The sequence below is a fragment of the Pogoniulus pusillus genome, chromosome 19, assembly GCF_015220805.1.
Source record: "Pogoniulus pusillus isolate bPogPus1 chromosome 19, bPogPus1.pri, whole genome shotgun sequence".
In the NCBI taxonomy this organism is placed as follows: domain Eukaryota; kingdom Metazoa; phylum Chordata; class Aves; order Piciformes; family Lybiidae; genus Pogoniulus; species Pogoniulus pusillus.
The window spans coordinates 2,519,237-2,541,804 of NC_087282.1; the positions used below are offsets into that span (position 1 = coordinate 2,519,237).

Sequence of the window (22,568 nt, forward strand, 5' to 3'; positions counted from 1 at the left end):
TTTCCCCATCTCTCTAAACAATCCCATAATTTACTCATGTCTTAGTAATCACAAGGGCAACTGCAAAATCAGTTTCAGTGCTCCTTAGGTGAACAATGTGGATTTAACTACTAGGAGGTTGTTAAAATGTGTTTAGTTCACTGATCTACAAAAGCTAAGGAATACTCATACTGTCCATGGGAATTAAGTGTCTACATAGAACGGAGACTTTGCAGTTTAGGGGCTAATGCCACTAATAAAAGACAAGTAATATCTTTTATGGGCAGGATTGGGACTGACTATTGCGAGCTCTGACAGCAAGGAATTAAAATTCAGACAGTGGTAATGAAGCAGTTGGAATAAAAATGTATCAAAGTTTAGAATAAATTTGGAAACATTTCCCCCCCCTCCACAAACACTGCTGAGTGTAGAGTGGTTGTTTCTGCAGTTAATGAACAATCTAGTTTGTGCATGCTTGAGTGACTGACAGTTGCATAATAGCAAACTCTATATGACAACCGTGCACAACTTCAGCAACACACAAACATTTTCTTGCTGCTTGAACTAATGAGCCATTTAGTTGAGATAAATCAGGTTATTCAATAGATGTTTCAGGCAGCTAATCGGCCCGATCCTGCTGCTGATCCTTATTCAAACTGGTGCTCAAGTAGAATTAAAATCTGTATCTAGCAAGTGAATAATAGAATGAACAATGAAGCTTCACATATGAAGTTGCTGCAGGATGAAGAGACGACATAACTTGAAAAACAACAAAATTCATCACAGTGAACACAAAGTATTTGCTGGTTGGTTTTGCAAGAAGAAATATTTGATCAAATGATTTGAGAGTAGATCTCAAGAGAATTAGAAACTCTGTCATTCTACTGCTTGGGCTTCAGTGTTTATACCTGGGAAAGTAAAACCACATAGTTCATGAGGGTTTGCTAAGATTACTGTATTTCCAAAAAGCATTTTAACAGAGAGAGATATTGTTTACACAGAAGTAACAAAGGTAGTTCCATGAATGTGTGACAAGCCCAATTTAAAGTTATAAAGCAAACTCCCTGTGTTTTGATGAGAGAGGTTCTGCCTGAAATCAAAGCAGGAACTTACAGAAAAAGTCTTTAGGACTCCTAAGAGTGGAATCTTAAAACTGACCTTTGCTTGTGTCTTTTCGAACTGTTACTGCTAAAAAAATGCTGTACAAATCCTCTGCAATATGTGGGATTGTGAATTACTTAATAAAAGCCAGAAAAACAAAAATGTATTTAATACAAATGGTTTTAAAATGTCATGCCAGCATGGAAACTCTAATTGATGAGACCTAGTTTAGCAAAATACAAGCAAATTTTGTAATCAGGCCACAGGATGTGCAGTTTAATTATGTTGGTGTGCATTTCTATTTGTTTCTGATGTTGAGGATCTATTGGTAAAATGAATGCCCATTTTGTGGTCTGTTATGCAGAAAATGTTTAATCCACTGTTTGATTTACTCTGTTAAATCTTCTTTATTGAATGTGCTTATTCATCCATGCAGAATTGGGTATGCTGCTTTCTGTTACTATGACATTGCAATTAAATAGCTAAAGAGAAAAACATGGTAAGACATTTTCTCAAGGTCCATGAAATCCTCGTAAAAATTATTCATACTTACACAGCTTACTTCTACATTTGCTGATATTAAAATTGTAAAGCACAGCAAAATAGTTTTATGTTGTATGGGGCTGACAAACCTTGCAGTTAAAGATCCTGAATAATCATATTTGTCAAATAAATAGTATTAAGAAGAATTTCTGGTCCAGTGGATAATGACTGTCATCACGAAATAGGATTGCACTGATTGCATCTTATGAATGAAGCTAACAGGAACTCACAGAACCGAACAACAGCATGTTGTGGTGGGACAAATACTTAAGCACTTGAGAAACAGTAAGACATTGACAGTCAAATAGCTCTGTCCCAGTGCAGTGCTAGGATTATACTAAACAGTAACAAAAGGTTTGCACAATGAAATTCTATTTCCATGAGTATGCCCTCCCTCAGGAAGAAAAGGATGTGCAAGGAGAAATTTGTCGTATCTGATCTCACCAACATAGTGATGCTTTGTTCCTCAGCTCAAGACATTTAGGTCAGAATGATCTAGGACTGTGAGAACTCTGGAGCTGCGTTTCTGTTAGAGTTTAGAAAGCAGAAATGCCAGTTTCAGTAACAGAACTGTGCTGTGGAGGCTGCAGAACGGAATTTTCTCTTTTTTATTCTGTATGGGACAACTGAAAGCACAAATATGTGGAAGATTTGATCTCTGCTACTTTTATATCTGAATTCATAAGTGCTCATTTTATCCCTTCCATGTTTTCAATCAGGTGCTGATGTCTAAGTACCTGTACTTTTTGGTTCTTGTGTTGTTTGAGGCTTCCTGCTAGGCTACTGTCTGTGCTGTACTCTCTTCTAGCATGTCTGAGGGTACTGCAGGGCTAAGGTGGTCTCTGGTTTCCATTAGTTGCTTTATATTACCCTCACTCTTCTGCTGTGTGAACAAGGAGCTTGTAATAAGGTGTTAACAGGCTGCTAGCTGGTTTATTGTTATTATTGATTGAAGGTGCTAAGACTTTAATAAAATCATACACAATGAGCAACATGAAGAGATTAGTTTAAAGCAGTTTAAGCCATTAAATGCAAAAGAAAAAGCAAAACTTCCTAGAAGTTTCCAGTGTATTCTAGCACAGGCATTCCAAGTTGGGCTATTTTCTGTGCATTGCTGCATCTGGCTTTTACAAGCACGTCAGTTTATTCTTGCTGTTCTTTCACTCTAGCTGCTAATGTAGGAGGGGCTGCTCTGAACAGTAGATTCTGTTGTTCACCTGATTCCCTCTTCATTTCTCTGTGAGAAGGAAGAGGCAGAGCAAGACTGCAGTGTGACTTAGGTTTCAGAGGAAAAGAAAGAGTTAGATATACTAATAAAGTGCAGCAATTGATGAGATTGAGCAAACCATACTGGAAACACTGCGTATAGAAGAATGAAATCTGTCATGAGTTACTGAAGATCTGGTTGTCCAGGAAACTTCTGAGGAATTGATAGATAAATTGTACCACAAATAGGGGTGTTTGCGCTGGAGAAGTATTCTGCATTTCAGGTATGTGGAATGCAATCATACTATTGCATTTCCAAAGTTTACTGATCAACGTTAGGACCTTGCATGCATTCAGCACTGTTTCTCGTGATAGTCCTTCATGCTCAAGGTGAGGGCTCGTTGGCTGGACCAGCAGAAAACCAGATGGGTAGGAGGCTGGGTGGGTGATAAGACTTGAATTGTTGAGCAGTCTAACTGCCTGTGAGCAGTGGATACCACAGGGGTCAGCCCTCCTGCTTAACACCTTTGGCAGTGACTCAGTACCGTGAAGCAAGGCCTGGACAGCACCAGTGTGCCACACAAGCGTTTATGAGCAGCCAGCACAGAAGCAGGCAGGATCACGTTGGATGCTTTTCTCAAAGACAGAGCATGGAATCATAGAACGGTTTGGGCTCTAAGGGACCTCCACAGGTCATCTAGTCCAAACCCCCCGTAGTCAGCAGGAGCATCCTCCACTAGACCAGGCTGCCCAGAGCCCTGCTGACCTGATCTTGGGTATCTCAAGGATGAGGCCTCAACTGCCTCCCTGGGCAACCTGTCCCAGTGTTCCACAACCCTCATGGTGCAGAACTTGTTTCTCACATCCAAACTAAATCTGCTCTCCTCTAATTTCAAACGATTGTCCCTCGTCCTCTCACTACAGGCCTTTTGTAACAGTCCCTCTGCAGCCTGCTTGTAGCCCCCTTCAAGCTCTGGAAGGCCACTCTTAAGTTTCCTTGGAGCCTTCTCTTCTTCAGGCTGGACCCCAGCTCCTCAGCCTGTCCTCACAGGAGACGGTGCAGTGAGCCTCGTGAGCCCAGAGCGGGAGCGCAGCTACAAGAGGGAGCCCTGAGAGGCTTTTCCCGTCTAGACGGCGCTTCTCGCAAGGAGGCTTGCGCCAGCTGATGCCGCCGGCCCCGGCTCTGCCGCCGCTCTCCGAGCTGCCGCCTCCCCCCGGCGGGCGGCCGGCCTCGGCTCTGCCGCCGCTCTCCGAGCTGCCGCCTCCCCGCTGGCGTCGGCCCTGGCTCTGAACTGCATCTCCCAGCAGCCCCCGCCGGAAGGCTGCGGGCGGGCGCGGCGGTTCCGGCGGTGGCGGGGCCGGCGGCGGCGGGGCCGTGACGCGCCGCTCCCGAGATGGCGGACAACCTGCCCTCCGAGTTTGATGTGGTGGTGATAGGCACCGGTAGGCGACGGCGCGGTGCTGGCGCGGGACGGGGGCTGGGGGAGGCAGCGTCAGAGGGGCTGAGCGGGTGGTGCCCAAGGGCCAGTGCTTGGGGGGGCCAGCGGGGAGACAGGGCAGAGCTGGCGGCTGAGGATGGGCCGGGGGGAACTTGGGGCTGCCTGGGACTGTCCTGGGGCTGCTTATGGTTGCGGAGGGTACCTGCGCTGCTCCAGCGTCCCGGGGACTCGCAGGCCGCGCTGTGTGCTGCTGCTTGAACGGCAGGATGCCTGGGGCCGGCACGGAGACACGTGTGGCGTGAGGCTCCGGGGGGGCGCCAGGAGCCCCGTCCCTGTGAGCCCATCAGGTGCACCTCCTGCCTCCGCACATCTAAGGTGAAATGGTCCCTGGGTGCTTTGCCAAGCCTTGTCTGAGCCTCCAGCCTTGGCAGCCCGTTCTCCTGGAGCCCCTTCCTGCTCGTGGAGTTTCGGTTCGTGTTCTGTGAGCCGTTCTGAGAGGGCGGCCCCCAGGCTGCTGCAGTGCATCTGCTGTATGCTCAGAACAGCTTTTCTTTGTTACAACACGAGAACTTTTACAAGTTTGTTTTCTGATCTCTCTGCCTGCTTGCAAATAACCCCAAGCTTGCTTTGTGTCCTCCTCCTTAAAGTGCATTTTTCAGTCTGAACAAACCTAAGGCTTAATGATTTCACGGAGGAGATGCTTAACTTCTGAGCTTTCTGGACCTGCCACACTTTCCCTACCCTGTACAAGTTCATCCTGTTTCCTGCTCAGGTGAATAGTGATGGAGAACTGAAGCATATTACAGCATGCTGTAACTGCAAGACAAGTACTCCTTGCCTGCCTGTCTGCCTTTTTGAAGTGGATCTCTGTTTTGTAGAACGTGGTGACAGTGACCTGCTTTGCACTGATCTTGATAAGTTCCCCCACCTTAAATTCAGCATTGAGCTCTAGCCTTAGAGTGTTCAAAATACACTGCTGCCTGTAGGCCACAGATTTGCACTTGGATTTTGTTTGCGTTTGTGAAGAGCTCCCACAGTCACTTCAGGGTGTTGGCTGGAGCGCAAAAGGGACTGTTACTGCTTCCCATGTGCGATGGGCAGCTGGTACTGGAGGTGAGGAGACAGCCATTGGTAGTGCTGCTTCAGCTGATGCAGGCTGAAATGTGCTGTGGGTTGTCACTGGGAGGCTTCTATGACTCTGGCAGGGCAGTTGGACTAGGTAATCTTTTGAGGTCACCTCCAGCCCCTAACATTCTGTGATTCTCTGTCACATTGTGCCCTTCAGATTCAAGACTACCTTTCCAGTTAATTTGGAACCAAATGAGTGAATTTCTTGATGTAATTGCTGTCTCCAGTGGTTACCAGGAATAAATAATCTCCTTGCAATACCTGTGCAATTGCTCAAAGCTTTTCTGATTTAGTGCTGCAGTTTGTGAGAAATTATAAGAACATTGTCCCCATTCTTGACCATCACTCTACTAAAAAAGCAAAAGTAATGTGCTTGAGGAAATTAAGCAATCCCTTCTTTTTTCTTTGCCATGTAGTATGGAGTGGAAGCTCTGCCAATGACCCTGGCTTTTTAATATGTGCTCAGATTTCTGAATATTTTGAGTGTGTGAGAAGAATGATCAATAATGAGAGGCTGAAGTATCAAACTAAGGTGGAAATATTAGGGGTTGCATGACTGACATGATTTTTGAGGGTAGTTCACTCATTGCTGCCTTGAGAAAAATGCACTTTATGTAGATGATGTAGTGATAGAAAAAATGAAAGTAAGCTCAGAGGTTTATAGAATGAATGTTAGGCTGTTTAGCTAGGCTAGCTACTGAGGAAACTAGAGGGTGAAAGTAGTGGTAGTAGTAACTATTACAGCTACCTCTTTAAAAGAGCTGACTGTATCACACAAGTAAGACTTTATCACTTCATGTGAAAATATACTGCCAAATTTTTCTTCTGGGGCTTCAGTAGTTTTGCATGAAGCTAGAATGTAATAACCCCTCTTGCTCTGGCAGCCCTGGTGCAGAGGGGTCTCACAGGCATAGAGTGCAGGCCAAGGGAGTTACTCTGGTGGTGGCAGCCCACCCACCCATGTGCTGCTGTTAGTGTCCCATGATGTGTTGTGCTTGCTGGATGTGTGTGTTGGCTAACAGCAGGCTGCTTGCTGCAGAGGAGCCGTGATTGGTGGTGGGATGTCACCACCAGAAGGAATTGTACATGCCCAAGCATGCTATTGGAGGAATTCACCTGAAACTGGCAGTTCACCAGCAAAGGCACTTTTGGCAGCTGCCCCTGCCACCGAGAGCTGGTTGTGCAACAGCCATCAGATGTGATCACCTCTGCTTTGGAGTGATCAGGTCATACTAGAGCTTTCATGTGGGGAGAAGGAAATTCTTTGAGCTAGATGCTTCCTTTGAACTCTTGCTATATTTGGTGGTGGTGTGGGTTTGTATTAAAGGATGTGGGGGGTTTGCTCACCTGTAGACAGTACTGCCATAAGTCACATCAGGATTTTCAGAATTCTCCATTTTAGGAATTATTTTATCCTACTTTTGCATTCCTTTTAACTAAGAACATACATGGTGACTAACACTGACTGTTTCTTTTTCAGTCTATATTAAGTTTGCCAGCATGGGAGATTATTCAAAGTAAAACTTTCATCTCTCTTATCTTCTGGGAGATGACTTCTGAGGGAATATTTCAGCTTTGTCTTTAACTCAGCTTTCTAATGCTATGACCAGTGCTGAGTGTACCTATGGATATTTGATTGTCATATTGTAACAACAGTGCTGTTCAACATCTTCATCAATGACACTGATGAGGGGACAGACAGACAGAGTCTGCTCATCAAGTTTGCTGATGGCACCAAGCTGGGAGGCTTGACTGATAGAGCTGAAGGCTGTGTGGCCATCCAGCAACACTTGGACAGACTGAGAGCTGAGCACAGAGGAACCAAATGAGATTTAAGAAGGACAAGTGCAGAGTTCTGCACCTGGGGAGGAATAATAAACTGCACGAGGACAGATGGGGAGGTGACTGCTGGAGAGCAGCCCTGTGGAGAGAGGCCTGGGAGTGCTGGTGGATAACATCCATGGCACAGCAATGTGCCCTGGTGACGAAGAAGGCCAGTGGGATCCTGGGGTGCATTAAGAAGAGTGTGTCCAGTAGATCAAGGGAAGTTCTCCTCTCCCTCTTCTCTGCCCTGCTGAGACCTCATCTTGAGTACTGCCTTCAGTTTTGGGCTCCCCAGTTGAAGAGGGACAGGGACCTGCTGGAGAGGATTCAGCAGAGGGCCATGAGGGTGATTAGGGGACACTGCCTGACGAGGAGAGCCTGAGGGACCTGAGGCTGTGTAGTCTGGAGAAGAGAAGACTGAGAGGAGATTTAATAAAAGTCTATAACTATCTGAGGGCTGGGGGTCAGGAGAGGGGGGACAGGCTCTGCTCACTGCTCCCTGGGATAGGACAAGGAGCAATGCATGGAAGCTGCAGCACAAGAGGTTCCAGCTCAACACAAGGGGGGACTTCTTCACTGTAAAGGTCCCAGAGCACTGGCACAGGCTCCCCATAAAGGCTGTGGAGTCTCCTTCTCTGGAGACTTTCAAGGCCTGTCTGGATATGTTCTTGTGTGCCCTGAGCTAGCTTGTATGGTCCTGCTCTGGCAGGGAGGTTGGGCTCGATGATCTCTTTGGGTCTCTTCCAAACCCTGACATCCTGTGAGCCTGTGAACTAGAATGCTTCTGTTAATGATCTTTCTAACTGCATGGTTGTAATTGCATTCCTTCCTCCACATGTGGCTTTTTTTCTGTTTTTATAGTTTATGCATCTGTTAATTTTAGTATTTAGATTGAGTCTTAACATTAGATCTGAATTTGTTTTTATTTCAGGCTCATTTAACTGTTTATCTGTAGTAAGCTTAATGGAACTGGAAGCTCACACTAACTTTTAGTCCTCAGTTCTGTGTGTACTTCGTCAGTATTAGATTGGATATTAGGAAGAAATTTGTGACAGTGAGGATGGTGAGATACAGGAACAGGTTGCTCAGAAAGGTCATGGATGCCCCCTCCCTGCAGATGTTCATGGCCAGGTTGGATGAAACCTTGATCAACCTGGGCTATTGGAAGGTGTCCCTGCCATGGCAGGGGGGCTGGAACTGGATGATCTTCAAGGTGCCTTCCGACCCAAACCATTCTATGAATATGAAGCTGTAAATATTTCTGTTGGAAAGGTAATTCAGTTACTGGAGAAACTGCTTTTCCTTAACCAGATGAAACATTTTCTTGTGTCGACAAGTGCAGAGTAAGATGTATGTGTGGTACAAGATTACTAGTCCTGGTTGAGTTCAGCAGCAACATTTCCATCACTATCAAGGAATTCACATGCATAGTTCTAAAGAAAACCACATGATGCTCACCACTTCCACATATGATATCTTGGGGCTTTCAGTGGCAACATGACACAAGAATTGAAGCTTGGTGCCACACAGTTCATTTGTTCTACCCCCTTCTTGTTGCAGTATTGAAGTCACTCCTTCCTTCCCCGCCAAGCCTCTCATCTCACTGCTCTTTGAATATAATAGCATGGTCAAGTTACCCACCAACAAAACAGGGATGGATTTATTGAGTGATTCTTTGCCAAAGCAGATATTGTGCAGTATCATCAATCCTCAAAGCAGATCTGGTATTTTGGAAGGTCTGTTCTTTGGAAAGGGATACTAAGTGATTTTTGTTTGTCTAAAAAGCCTTGTAGGATCTGGGTTTGGAGGGCTGATCTAAGTGCTTCCTTGAGGAATTCAAGGTGGGCATTAGTAATGTTCATTTAAATGAGTTCATTATTGATAAGCTTTCATGGGGTCAACTTTTAAGTCAGTGCAGGCATTAAAATGGTAGTGCATTGAGAGTGAAAAGGAACATTACGAGTTCTTTGCTAACTATTTATCTCAAAAAGAGTGGTGACACTCAGAGCTACGAGTCAGTGGCAGAGCTTTTGTCTTTAAGCTGTTGTCATATGGAAAAAAATTGTGGCAGAAACCACTGTAGGTGCAAAGATTTACAATGTGCCTGTGCCTCTTTGTAAGTGGTGTGGGTAAGGATGCAGGAGCATCCTTAACTTTGACCTTCTTCAGTTCATTGGATTATATTTGAATTTGATGGGGCCCAGGACAACCTGATCTAATTAAAGATGTCCCTGCCCTCTGCAGGGAGGTTAGACAAGAAGGAGCTTCAAGAGTCCCTTCCATTCCATGATGTTCAGTCTTAACTTCTTAAACTTGTGTCTGCTGCCGAAGTTGTAATGGATGTGGCTCTTTAAAAGGTGGTTGTAATCACAAGTTTGGCTGCCAGTAATTCTAATTTTTCCTCAAAAAGGAGTTATTCTTTATAAAAGCAGTCACAGTAAATTTTCTAGTTCTATGCAATTTTCTTTCCATTCTGGTTTTCAGTGGTTATAAATAACACATGAAATGACTTTCAAGGTAGAAAGCAGGAATCCATTTTGAAATATTCTATAAAATAAAGAGTGATTTATGGTTTCATATGATTTTGGCTGAAAGCACTCGGGCTTTGCCAGGTCATCAAAGTCCTGTCAGGAGAATCTATTATTTATTGTTCGATATACTGGGAGTGGTGTAAGTACTTTATGTTTATCTTATGTAAGTGTAGTGTTAGGGAAAAATCACTTCCAGATATCTAAAAAAATATACCTTGAGAAGATAACCTAAATGCTACAGATGTGGATTAGGAAGTTAGCATTGAAGATGGGTTAAAAAAATAATAAATTGAAAAAGGAGTAATCTTGAATGTTTTTATTGTTGCAGAATATTTTTAGGAAGTACTTAAAGTGTTTTCTGATCCATCTCCTGGGTTGACAATTTGGTTACATTATCAGATATCAGTGCACAAAGTCTTCGGTTTACATCAGCAGCTGTTTAGAGTTCTACAACAAAAGCTGAATGCGAAACCAGCTGAAGATGAGTGGTTTTTTATAGAATCATAGAATCATTCAGGTTGGAGAAGACCCTTGAGATCATCAGGTCCCACTTTTAACCCTACAACCACCCTTCTACAACTACCTGAAGGGTGGTTGTGGCCAGGGGGAGGTTGCTCTCTTCTCTCAGGCAGCCAGCACCAGAACAAGAGGACACAGCCTCAGGCTACGCAGGGGGAAATTTAGGCTGGAGGTGAGGAGAAAGTTCTTCACTGAGAGAGTCATTGGACACTGGAATGGGCTGCCCGGGGAGGTGGTGGAGTCGCTGTCCCTGGAGCTGTTCAAGGCAGGATTGGACGTGGCACTTGGTGCCATGGTCTGGCCTTGAGCTCTGTGGTAAAGGGTTGGACTTGATGATCTATGAGGTCTCTTCCAACCTTGGTGATACTGTGATACTGTGATACTACTCTACCAAGTTGTGCTAGTTTGAAGCTAGCTAGAGTGTTTTGGTGAGAAGAATTAGATTATAGACTGTGAAAAGGAAACAGTGGTGATGTCTACTGCACTTATAGGCTTGCTGAGATGGATAAGAACAAGAACATAAGCATAGTAACAGAGTGTCTCTCTGGGCTTTGGGCTGCATTTTTCTTTCTAACTTGCTGCCTGACTAATCCATCTGCTTCCTAAGCCCCCTGGCCAACCCTCCAAACTCACCTTGAACATAAGGCAAAGTCTGGGGTAAGGTAGAGGGGTAGGAGAAGGTGGAAGGGAAGGGAGGTTGGGAGCCCCTCCTGGGGACTCTGGTTTCTGTGAGTGCTGTTGTGTTTCTGTATTACCTTTTTAACTTGTGTATTTGTGTATATAACTGTACAGATTGTAAATACCTGCTTGTATATTGTGCTAAGCTGTAATTACAAAGCTTCATTCAATTTCCAGATCAACTGAGCCTAGTCTGGGTGATTTTACTCAAGTCTCGGGGGGTGGGTAACACCCAAACCAGCACATAAGTTCACCATTAAGTGCCACATCTAAATGACCTTTAAACACATCCTCTGGGCAGCCTGGTCCAATGCTTGACCACTCTTTCAGGGAAAGGAGTTTTCCTAATGTCCAGCCTAAACCTACCCCGGTGCAGCTTGAGGCTGTTCCCTCTTGTTCTATCACTAATTACCTGTGAGGAGAGACCAGCCCAAACTTCTCTATATTGTCCTTTCACGTAGTTGTAAAGGGTGCTAAAATCTCCTCTCAGCCTCCCCTTCCTCAGACTAAATAGTCCCAGTTCCCTCAGCAGCTCTTCATCAGGCTGATTCTCTAGGCCCATCACCAACTTAGTTGCTCTTCTTTGCACCTTTCTTGTGTTGAGGGCTCTGGAGCTGGACACAGTACTTCAGATGAGGTCTTACCTGAGCAGATTAAAGTGGCAGAATCACTTGTCTCCATCTGCTGGCCACGCTGCTTTTGATGCAGCCCAGGCTGCCATTGGCCTTCTGCAAGTGCACGCTGTTGGCTCATGTGCAGCTTCTCATCCACCGGCACCCACAAGTCCTTTTCTGTAGGACTGCTCTCAAATTTCATCTTCCCCCAGCCTGTATTAATATCTGGAATTGCCTTGACCTAAACACAGGACCTTGCTCTCTGCCTTATTGAACTTGTGGAGATTTTCCTCAGCCCACCTCTCCAGCTTGTCCATATATGTGATTTAAGGGGAAGTACTTACAGAGGTAGTATTTGTACACAAAGGACACAAAGAGATTTCCTCAACATTTGTCCTTCTAATGGAAAGCAGCCCTCTGTGGTAAATAAAGCTCCTTCCTTCCTTCCTTCCTTCCTTCCTTCCTTCCTTCCTTCCTTCCTTCCTTCCTTCCTTCCTTCCTTCCTTCCTTCCTTCCTTCACACCACCATAAATTGTCTTGTGCTGTTCTTCGCAGTCATTGCTGCAGCCCTGCCCAGCAGGGGTAGCCCTCTTCAGGGGATTACCAGGATTCACCTCTTCTCACCATCTTCCTGGCTGTATTTTAATTAGCTACCTTTAACTTAAAACATTATACACAATAAGTATTTCAGCTTTGATTGCAATCAAATGATAAAATGCTTTTGAAGTTCTATATATACCAACAGCATGTGATGGAGATTGTACAGTGAGCTTCTCCAGAGTCAGCTGCTCTGCTCTTCTTAGGAGTTCAGAGACAGCAAAATTTATTGCACTTGGTCAACTGTCTGACTCCTGGAGATTGTTTTGAAATTGTTTTTGTTCCAGCTTTTTTAATCTATTTCCCTTCCACATTTTATGTTCCAGCATTTTTAGTCTATTTTTCTTCCACATTTTATATTATGAAAAAGCCATTTGTGATTTATTTAGTAGATGCAGTGAAGCAAATTAAACATTTAAGCCTTTTCAAGATGAATCTTGTGTGATTTGGTAAAAGCTTATCAGCTGGATGACTGGGAAATAGTTTACAGTGAACAAGTCAGGAACCAGGATGCTTCCACACGTAGGAAGCTGTTTAGTTTCTAAGTTGCTTGGGGCAGGGAATGCATCCATTTAAAGTCAGTTGTGGCAGCAGCGCATCACAGCATCACATATCACTGCTGACCAGAAAAGACAACGTGTGTAAGCCTGGGATTAATTTTTGCTTACACAGAGGTGAATTACAACTTTTCATCATTTTGTAAAGATTCTAAGATCAGTTGGCTTTCAAAGCTGAAGAGAAGAGTTTTCTATCTTAGCGGTGGTCTCCAATTTTAGTTTTGCTGCGTTGAAGCTAAAAGTGGAATTGTTATCTTGGTAACAGTGTACAGCGTGGAGCTGTGTCCTCTGTTCTGCTTATTTACTTGCAAAACATTACTCTTAAAAATGAAAGTGTGGTTGGTTTTACTTCACAGGGAAGATCAAAAATTCACATAATGGAGATTTTCTTGTCCAGAGGTTGCTGGAAACAAGCAGGTATAGTCTTCAAGGTCAGCTTGCAGCAGCCACATGTGTAAAGATTTATTGAGATTAATCTGCCTCTTAGGTATCTGAGAAACCTATAACAGAGGTAGTGCTTAGACAGCTGGCAGTGAAAAGTGGTGCCATCCAAAATGGACTGCATTCTTCATCAGAAGAGTGTCATGAAGTTAGAATTCATACTGCATGCTTGTGGGGTTGCTTCATTCTGGTGATGCAACTGTGCCTGATACAGTCCTGGAATCTTGCAGCAGTTTCTGAGATGTTACAGTGATTGCCAGAGAAACAGAAAGGTTTGTAGGGCCTGCTTCTCTCTGTCCATGCTGAACTGAACCATGCTGCCCTGTTTGTCAGTCTGATTACAGCCAGTTTGTTAGAATTTAATCAGTTGGAGAGGGACTTTTTACAAGAGTGGCCACTGATAGAATAAGAGGAAATGGGTTTAAATGAAAGTAGGATAGGTTTAGACTGGATCTTTTACCTACTGCCCTGTTTGTGAGTCTGATCAGAGCCAGTTCGATACAATTTATCCCCTTGTAGCTGGAGGGGAACGTTTTACAAGAGTGTCCACTGATAGCATAAGAGGAAATGGATTTAAATTGAAGGAGAATAGGTTTGGACTGGATCTTAGGAAGAGATTCTTCATTGCAAGGATGGCACAACTCTGGAATGGATTATCCAGAGAAGCTGTGGATACTCCCTCTCTGGAGATGTTCAAGGCCAGTTTGGATGGGGCCTTGAATAACCTGGTCTAGTTGAGCGGCATCCCTGCCCATGGCAAGGAGGTTGGATTAAATGATCTCTAAGGTCTCTTCCAGCCTGAAACGTTCTGTGATTCCGTGATTTGTTTTCAGTATCTCTGCAATGGAACACAAGGAGTCCAAATACAGAAGGATAAGTCTAATCAGCACTCCTCCTGGACCCATGCTGGAAAGATTTAGCATTTGATTCATTTGGACTTTGCACTTGTATTTCAATGAAGCATTGTCACAGATTTGCTGTGTAGGTGTCAAGAAGTATCTATGAAATTTTACTTATTGGAACATGTCAGTGATCCAGAGATCACTAATGAGACAAATCTCTAATTTTATACTTATATTTATATCTGTCTGCAGATGTAATACCCTACTTCATTGAAATTTTAAATGGATGTTTCCTTGAGCAGTCCAGAGAGGCTAATTTACCTAATACTACATCTGATGAATGGGGGTTAGCAAGTGGAGAAAGAAGACAGTGGCTTCAAGGAACGATGATGGAGATTTCAACTGGTGCTAATCAGTCCTTCTTCATGAAGGAAAAAACTCTTTATCTTTCTTTTTCCTGGGAAGAGAAATGAGGTGCAGGACAATTCAACCTAATGCAAATATTTCATGTGTAAGCAATCTAAAGTGGGAAATGAAAGGGCCAGGAAGCACAGAAAGTGTTTATACTCCTTGATAACAAGCACTGCTATTTCTGAATTGATTCTGCCTCAAATACCAGGAACTTCTCAGTCAGCGCATTGAATGGATGCAAGGATTCCACAGACTCTTTACCCCAGTATGTAAATCCCTTTTATGCTGCCAGATGTTTATAACATGCTGAAGTCTGGATCTGCCGCTCCTTTCTTGTGGCTGGGTCATGTGATTCCTATTCAGACTTCTTATTTCCTGCTAACATCATTGCAAATCTGTAAATTGTCTGGGTTTGGAACCTCATTTGAGAAGATGATCTTCTGCGGTAGTCATTTTCCTTTCAGGTACAATGAAATGAGAGCTGCTGTGTATCTCTGTAACCAATATATGCAAGAGCTTACAAGGAAAATATGGTTAATATTAATTACACCAGAGAGCAGGTCTCTTGGTGAATCAGTAATTTGGTGACTGGTTTTGAGAGCTGTGCAGTCTTTAGAGTTTTTGTTGTTTGGTGTTTTTTAATAATCTAAACTGGAATGTAGGTTGTCATTTAGATCTTGAAGTTCTTCCATCCAGGTTGCTGGATCCAAATTGTCACTGAGTTGCCTGCTCTGAGACAAACATCAGGAGTGACGTGGGGTGTAGTGCTAAGTTCTACAGGCAAAATTTGCAGCTGACTGTTCCCAGGAGGGATGAATGACAGGAAGTATTAGGGTAATCCTTTGTGAGGAAGACAGCTGAGAGATCCCCAGCTTTACTTACTCATAGGTACAAGTGAAACTTCAGAACCAATAGTAGGGGCACAGCCTTTCCCCTGCAATCACTCTCAATCTGTAGTAAATCAGTCTGCAAACCAAACTGTGCACCAGAAGTTCTGGAGTCTGCACTGCCCTGTAGCAAGGGTTGGAATATGTTTCTAAATTTGAATAGAATCCACCTTAGAGTTTTTGACAAATCAAAGCTCAGAAAAGCATTTCCAAGTAGGAGCAGCTCATGAAAAGAATACATTCCTTTGTTATAGAACAATCCCAAGGGGACCTGTTTGCACAACTGTGAGTATCCTCTAGGAGACAGGTCAGCATCAGGTGCTGTCATTAAACAGATCTCTACCATTTCTCTAAGGAGTCTTTCCCAAGTTAGTTAATTTTATCTAGTTAGAGAGGAACTCTATACTGCAGTGGGCTGTTTGCCAAGGTCTTCCTTCTTAGAAAAGACTTTTGGCAGAAACCACCATGCATTCCAGACTACCTGTAATAGGAGTAACTTGCATTTAACAAAGCTGCCTCTTCTCTATGTGCTGTTGGGAAAGAGACTTTAGAAAGTGACTCCAAGGCACAGTCTTATTTTCTCTGCTTTACCAAGGTTTTGTCACATAAGAATAAGTGATGTCTTGCTCCATCGTGGTGTTCCGAGGGCCTCTCCAAAAGCTAAGATGCATGGGCCTTGCCTTTCTTGTACTTTCTCATTCTGTAGCCAGTGGGTACTTGGGGGGCCACAATATCTTGCAAGCAAAGGATTGGTGAAGAAAATTGATACCAGCTTTCAAGAGTGAGGAAACTAATTCAAGGAACAATTTCATCCAAGGTTAATGGAAGAACAGACCTCCAACACAGTATCAATTGGATCAAGCTTAAAGCAATCAGTTATGCCCTAGTAGCTATAACTCCAGTCTGGTCAGCTAGGCTATGCTGGGGATGGTTTACAGCATTTTCTCAGTGGCTTTTATCAATAAGGAAAGGGAAACAAGTTTCTCAGTCCCATTTCTAGAGTAATATTGCCTGTGCCCAAATGAGGGAAAGAAAACCTTTTTCAGGAACTACAAGGAAATTTGTAGTTGTAGATTCTGTTCCAGGTAGTTTATAGGTGGAGAGAAATGAGAGGCACATACGAACACTTTGGGAGGACAGGCAAGCATGGAGTTGCTCTCACATTATAAGGCAGTGTGCATCCAAGGTCTTCTGATAGTTCTGAAGTGTCTGTTGCAGTTACATATATTCTCCTTGTCTCTGTACACAATGGTCTGCATTTTGAGATCTCACCTCAGAAAATTCAACTCTGAAGACTTACTGACCTTTTTTTCTAGTCTGTGAACCAAATGTCCCAGGAACTGATGCAGTTGTTCATCCTTTTTTTCTACCTCATGAGATTAATTTCATGATAAGCCTTTACTTGTTGTATAAAGTCAGGAATGCAAAAACTGCTGTAACTTGTCTTAGTGATTCAGAGAGGGATTGTTTTGGTTGGCTTTCATTGCTGTTGTTGTTTGGAGTTTTGCTTGTATGTAGTTTTGTTTGGGTTTAATGCATCAAAACAGTAACTGAAAAATTGCAGGGAAGTGGTAGCCTTTTTCCCAGAAAATTTGTCATTCCTGTCTTAAAGCTCCTTCCTTATGTTGATACAAACATTAGTACTTTGGGACTATCAGCTCCTCCATGGTCTGCTGGAAATTGACTGTCTACTTCATGTGGAAGGACCTCAGGAATGACTGAAGATCACAGAATCACAGAACTAACCATGTTGGAAAAGACCTCTAGGATCATTGAGTCCAACCTATCACCTAACCCTTCTCATTAACTAAACCATGGCACTAAGTGCCTCATCCAGCTCCTCTTGAACACCTCCAGGGATGGTGACTCCACCACCTCCCCAGGCAGCCCATTCCAATGCCAGTCACTCTTTCCATGAAGAACTTCTTCCTGATGTCCAGCCTGAACCTTCCCTGGCACAGTTTGAGACTGTGCCAGGGCAGGGATGCCTCTCAAACTGGTAGGGGTAGAGAGGTCAAAGCTTTTAATTGTAATGGTTCTATTTGCCTTTGCCTGGCTTAAAGAGTTCATGGAGATACAGTTCTGTGTGTCCAAGTCTTGCTAGGTGCTCTAGACTGCATTTCACATTCTAGAATTAATGAAGACTGGAGTAACCACTTAAAATTATTTGTTCCTGTCTCTGTGAGTGCTAAATTATTCCTAATATCCTGTTAAAGCCTAACAGCTTCCTTTTCTGGACAAGTGAAAACTGCTACAGTATTTTTTAATATAGTTTGGCATACTGAGTTCTAAAACCTGCATATCCTTTTAGGTTTGCCTGAATCTATCATTGCAGCAGCATGTGCCAGAAGTGGCCAGAGAGTTCTTCATGTGGATTCGTAAGTTACTCCATTGCTTTTCCTCTGAAACAGTTAAATGTCTAGAAAGATATCTGTGTTTATGTCAGTGTGCCCTTCTGTGTTCATCTGGCATTAAGTAATCTTAAACTTCTGTCTCTATCTTACTTTGGGAATGTTATTTCCATCAATGTAACAGGCAGTTTGTGCATGCTAGCTCAGTAATTTGGAACATCAGTGATGTGGTCAAGGATGCAGTTGATGGCTCCTTCTTTCACACAGGCAGGAATGATTACAGCTTTACTGCCCTTTGTTATCATCCCTGACAGTAATTATTCCGTTCTCTTTGTGTGACAATTTTAACCTGAGCCATTATAATTTAACAACAAAATGTTTCCCTGGCTTCTCCTTTGTATCAGTTGTCAATGCTTACAGAAGTTAATACAATTTTAATTTATCAGAATGAAGACAAGTGAAATCTGGCTGATAAGGCAGGAGATGAACACAGCACTCTTTGTTTGCCGTCTCCCCTCCATCCCGTGCTAAATCAATTTGTAGGAAATCTGCTGTTTCAAAAGGTGTTTCTGTTGCTCTGAAGCAGGAGGATTTGCTAAAGCACTTGGGCCATATTTCACTGCATCTTATCAAAAGATGAATGTTTTGTTTTACTTCTCTTTACCAATTAGCCCAATTTAGAAATGGTTTAATGAGCTGTGTAACTATCCATTGCCATGCACACTGCTTTTCAAAACAGTTTAGGATTTTCAGTCTTGTCTCATTTGTACACCTGCTTAGCAAAATTCAGCAGCATGACTCAAGTCTAGAGCTCTGGATTCCAAGGCAAGCTGAGATCAAATGCTGGAGCCTCAGCTGACCAAGGCAAAGTGTTAAAATATCCCTCTGTGCCATCTCTCACTTCAAAACTCTGTTTTTTCATCACTTTTTGGAGACAGTTGATCATTACTAAGCAGCTTTTGAGGCAGCTTCACTGACTCTTATGTTTGTCTAGAAGATAACATGCAGAATGTTAGGGCTGGAAGGGACCATGAAAGATCATCCAGTCTAACCGCCCCTGCCAGTGCAGGATCACCTAGAGCAAGTCTCACAGGAACACACCAGGTGGGTTTTGTATGTCTCCAGAGGAGACTCTACAGCCTGTCTGAGCAGCCTGCTCCAGTGCTCTAGCACCTTCACAGTGATAAAAAATTCTTGATGTTCCCATGGAACTTCCTCTGCTCAGGCTTGCCATTGTTGTCCCTTTTCCTGTCACTGGTCATCACAGAGCAGAGCCTGGCCCTGTCCTCCCAACACTGCCCTTCACATCTGTATCAACGTGAATGAGGTCACCCCTCAGGGTCCTCTGCTGCAAGCTAAAGAGACAGCCCTTCAAAGGACCCATTCACATTCCATACATTTATTTCTAATTAGCAATCATACTTCCAAAGTCCTGGATGACTAACTGCATGGCATGGAATATGATTTGCAGTTGCTCAGTGTGCCCACAGAGCCTCTGGCTTCCTGTCTGGGACCGGAGAGAGGAGAGCTGATGCTCCTGGTCAGTACTTGTTATCAGTAAAGCATATTTAAAGCCATCTTAAGGAAACTTAAGGCACTAAGGACTACTCTGTGGATGAGGCACTTAGTGCCATGGTCTAGTTGACTGGATAGGGCTGGGTGCTAGGTTGGACTGGATGATCTTGGAGGTTTCTTCCAACCTGGTTGATTCTATGATTCTCTGGAGAACTCCTGGGAACTGTAAAGAAAAGAGTCCTAAAAGGCTAATACTGTATTTTCCAGTGGGATAATACACAGCAAGGCAGGATCTGATGCTCCATGTTTAATGTAAGCAATAATTCAATGGAAACCCAGACAGCTCTTGTGATTGTCATAATTTTAAGGGAATATGCTGCTATATGGTGCTGATACTGAAGTTACTGGAAAGACCTCATGCATAATATATAGGGGTAGTTTGATTTCAAACATTTTGGTTCAGTAGTTCTTAAATTAGCTCTTGAATTGCTAACCAAAATATTTGAAACTTTGTTTTAGAATAAATAGATGTAAAATTAATAGAATAGGCATGCTTGGATTTTAAGCTTAATGCATGTATTACCCATAGACTACTTAGTATTTGCTAAATGAATCACTTCTCTTATTTAAATTTTTCATATTCATTGGCTATTAAAGTCTGCAATAATAGTTAGCCACTGGAACTTTGATTTCTTTCAGCCATGCTTATTTTTAGCTATGATGAAGAGCCTTTTGGCAAGCCAGAAGCAGGCAGTTACAACTGTGGAATACAGATTTTGTTTATTACTGTTTTCACTTAAATATGCTCATTTACATTCACACATGCTTTTGTTTTTATGAGGAAAATGAAGGCTTCCACATCTGATTCCTTTCTCCTATGGAGTTATTTTCCATCTCTAGCACAGGCTGAGGTCAGAAGAAGGTGTTCTTATCGAGGTGTGCTTCACTCATGCTGGTTTAGCTGGTGGTATACTCAGTCATGGTCTGGAATCTGTGGTGTGGCAAAAAATTAGAAACGTTTATACTGTACAACTCCTTCCCCATTATAGGGAAGCATTTCAAGCCATCTGCTTTGTGTGTTTAAGTGAGTACTCTAGCAAAAAAAGCCTACCAAGCCCAACAGAAAACCCCCACCCTGATGCTATTTGAATTCTAAGTGAAAAGTTAAGTCTTAGAAAGCTTGCCAGAGAATTCAGCTGAGTTGAAACAGTTGATTTTTTTTCCTACTCTGTGTCTAGTTTAATGTACACAGTTTCTAGATGGCTTTTCAGGAGTCATTTGGTTGAGGCAAGAGGAGAATTGAAAATTCATCACCAAACCCATTTTTGTATGCAGAATATCATTTTTTGGCAAGATGTTGTTTGTGATCATGAGTTTAATTTTTTTTCAGAGGAAAATAAAATGAGCTTTGGGGTCACTGAGATACTTGTGTCAGATGTGCTGCTTTGTTCTCTGCAAAGGCCTAAGTGAAGTTAGGCACAAGGTACAGAAAACTTACTTAGATGAGGTCTTTGTTCATAGTTTGCTTACATTCATTACCTTGTGTACATCATTTTTTGCTTTTAATCTCCAGCCATGTTTGCATTTATCATAATATACTGCATAGGTGATTATGGAAGATAGTTTGGAAGTGGTCTATTATAAAATACTAAGTTCTAAGTTTGATTTATAAACACTGTCCAAGCATTGCCATCAACAGTAGCTAATCTTATTCAAAATAGTCACTTCACTGCAGTGTTGCCATAAATTCCTGTAGCCTAATTTTAAACTGAAGTTAGCTTCTGCCAGATAGTAATTGAAGGAGCTCTATTTCTCTGTGCCAGCTATCTGTCTCAATAAACATAAAATCTGTGGTTCTTTTCAGAGAGCTACATTTACTGTAGATATTAATGAGCTGTTGACATGTGAAATTTCAAGGATATTTGTTAAGTGATTTAGAAAAGTAATTTGCAATTTAAAATGGGGAGATTGGCACTTACTTTAAACTGGAAGTTGCTGCAGAAAGGTAGATCAAGACTGAAAGTTGATTACTTGAAGTGAATCTACTTCCCATACTAATTGTTCATATGGGTAGGACTTTCTCCTGATGGTTTGCTGAGTTTTCTACTTCTAGTCCTTTGCTTCTTGTAATTATCTATCTATATTTGTGTGCTAGTTGGGTTACTGAGGATGGGGCAGTTAGAGATGAGGTATGTTTACCTACCCTTTGGATCTGATTTTCAGCATCTAGAATCTAGCATTTGTGGACTATATTTTTATTGTCCACATCCTTCCTCACTGACTTATTTATCTTTCCACTTAAGAGTTTAATTGAAAGGCACAGGAGCGTCAACAGGCAGGATTTAAACTCCCCTTTTCTGCCCGGTTTGCTCTGTGTACTTCTCATGTCTTAGTTCTTGACATCTGGTGCTTTCTTGATTTTTGTCCTTACTTTGCCTGTGGAGTCCTTGGGTGTTCCCTGAGTCCAAAACTCTTCAAGATACCTGTTTTCATAGTTTGTTTCACTTCTTGCTAGACAACCTGCCTTTATCCACAACTTGTGAAGTCCATAATGGAATATAACACTTCAGAGAGCTTTCCTTTTGAGCCTTAACTTCTGTGAAGTGAGGTAGCTGTGTTAGTACAAGAACTAGAGTGAAAAGGTTGCTTCTTAAAGCAGGTCAATTCCTTACATGAAAAATGAAGGCCTGACTTAACTTTCAGTAAGGAAACTGAGGCAGGAATTGTTAGTTCTGGTATCTTTTGACCTTTTCTGCATTTTTTTGAATTTTTATTTTGGTTTAGGATATGGTCCCATAGCAAAGGTAATGTAGAGTCTCACCATGGGCTCAGGTGGTCTGTGATAATTACCTTTGCTCATGTTCACATCCCAGAACGTAATCTAATGTACAAGTGTCTGCCGCTGTCACCCTTCTATTAAGCTGAAGGATCTCAAGAGCTGTTTTGGGTTAAACCCTTCCTCTTGAAGGCAAAGAAGTGTGATGCAGTTTCATTCTCCCCAACAGGACTGCTGTGTTGGAATGGGAATTTTTAATGCCCGTGACTGTGTGCTTAATAGGTAGCACGTGAAAAATTACAGGTTTGAAGCAGTAGTCATGTTGTGTTCAGATCCTTACAATCGATGTGGCAGTAGCTCCCTTTGCAAAAGACAGCTCCTTTGATGGGTCAAGACTTCCTTCTGAAAGGCCTAACGGCAGGATGGACACACAGAGGCAGCTCTGGGGAGCAATCATGAGGCATCAGCAGCTTTTCTTCAGCCATCACCAGCTTTGACTGTTGTACCGTGGCTGTTAGGACGTGCCACTGAGAAGGGCTGTCTTCTTCACAAGCATCAGCCATGAAATGCTTTTTGTGTTCTTGCTTGTTTTACTTGTGTATCTCATGCTAAAAATGTTCAGTTCCTCA

At 42.8% G+C, this 22,568-nt stretch overlaps 1 protein-coding gene across 1 annotated transcript in view; it reads left to right on the forward strand.

Moving 5' to 3' along the window:
* Positions 1-4,187: 4,187 nt before the first annotated feature.
* Positions 4,188-22,568, forward strand: part of CHM (CHM Rab escort protein) — a 65,943-nt gene continuing 47,562 nt past the window's right edge. Inside the window, exons 1-2 of the mRNA XM_064158959.1 lie at positions 4,188-4,272; positions 17,609-17,675. Of these exons, the coding sequence (XP_064015029.1) occupies positions 4,224-4,272; positions 17,609-17,675 (116 nt within the window). The 5' untranslated portion in view covers positions 4,188-4,223. The remainder of the gene's footprint in view (positions 4,273-17,608; positions 17,676-22,568) is intronic.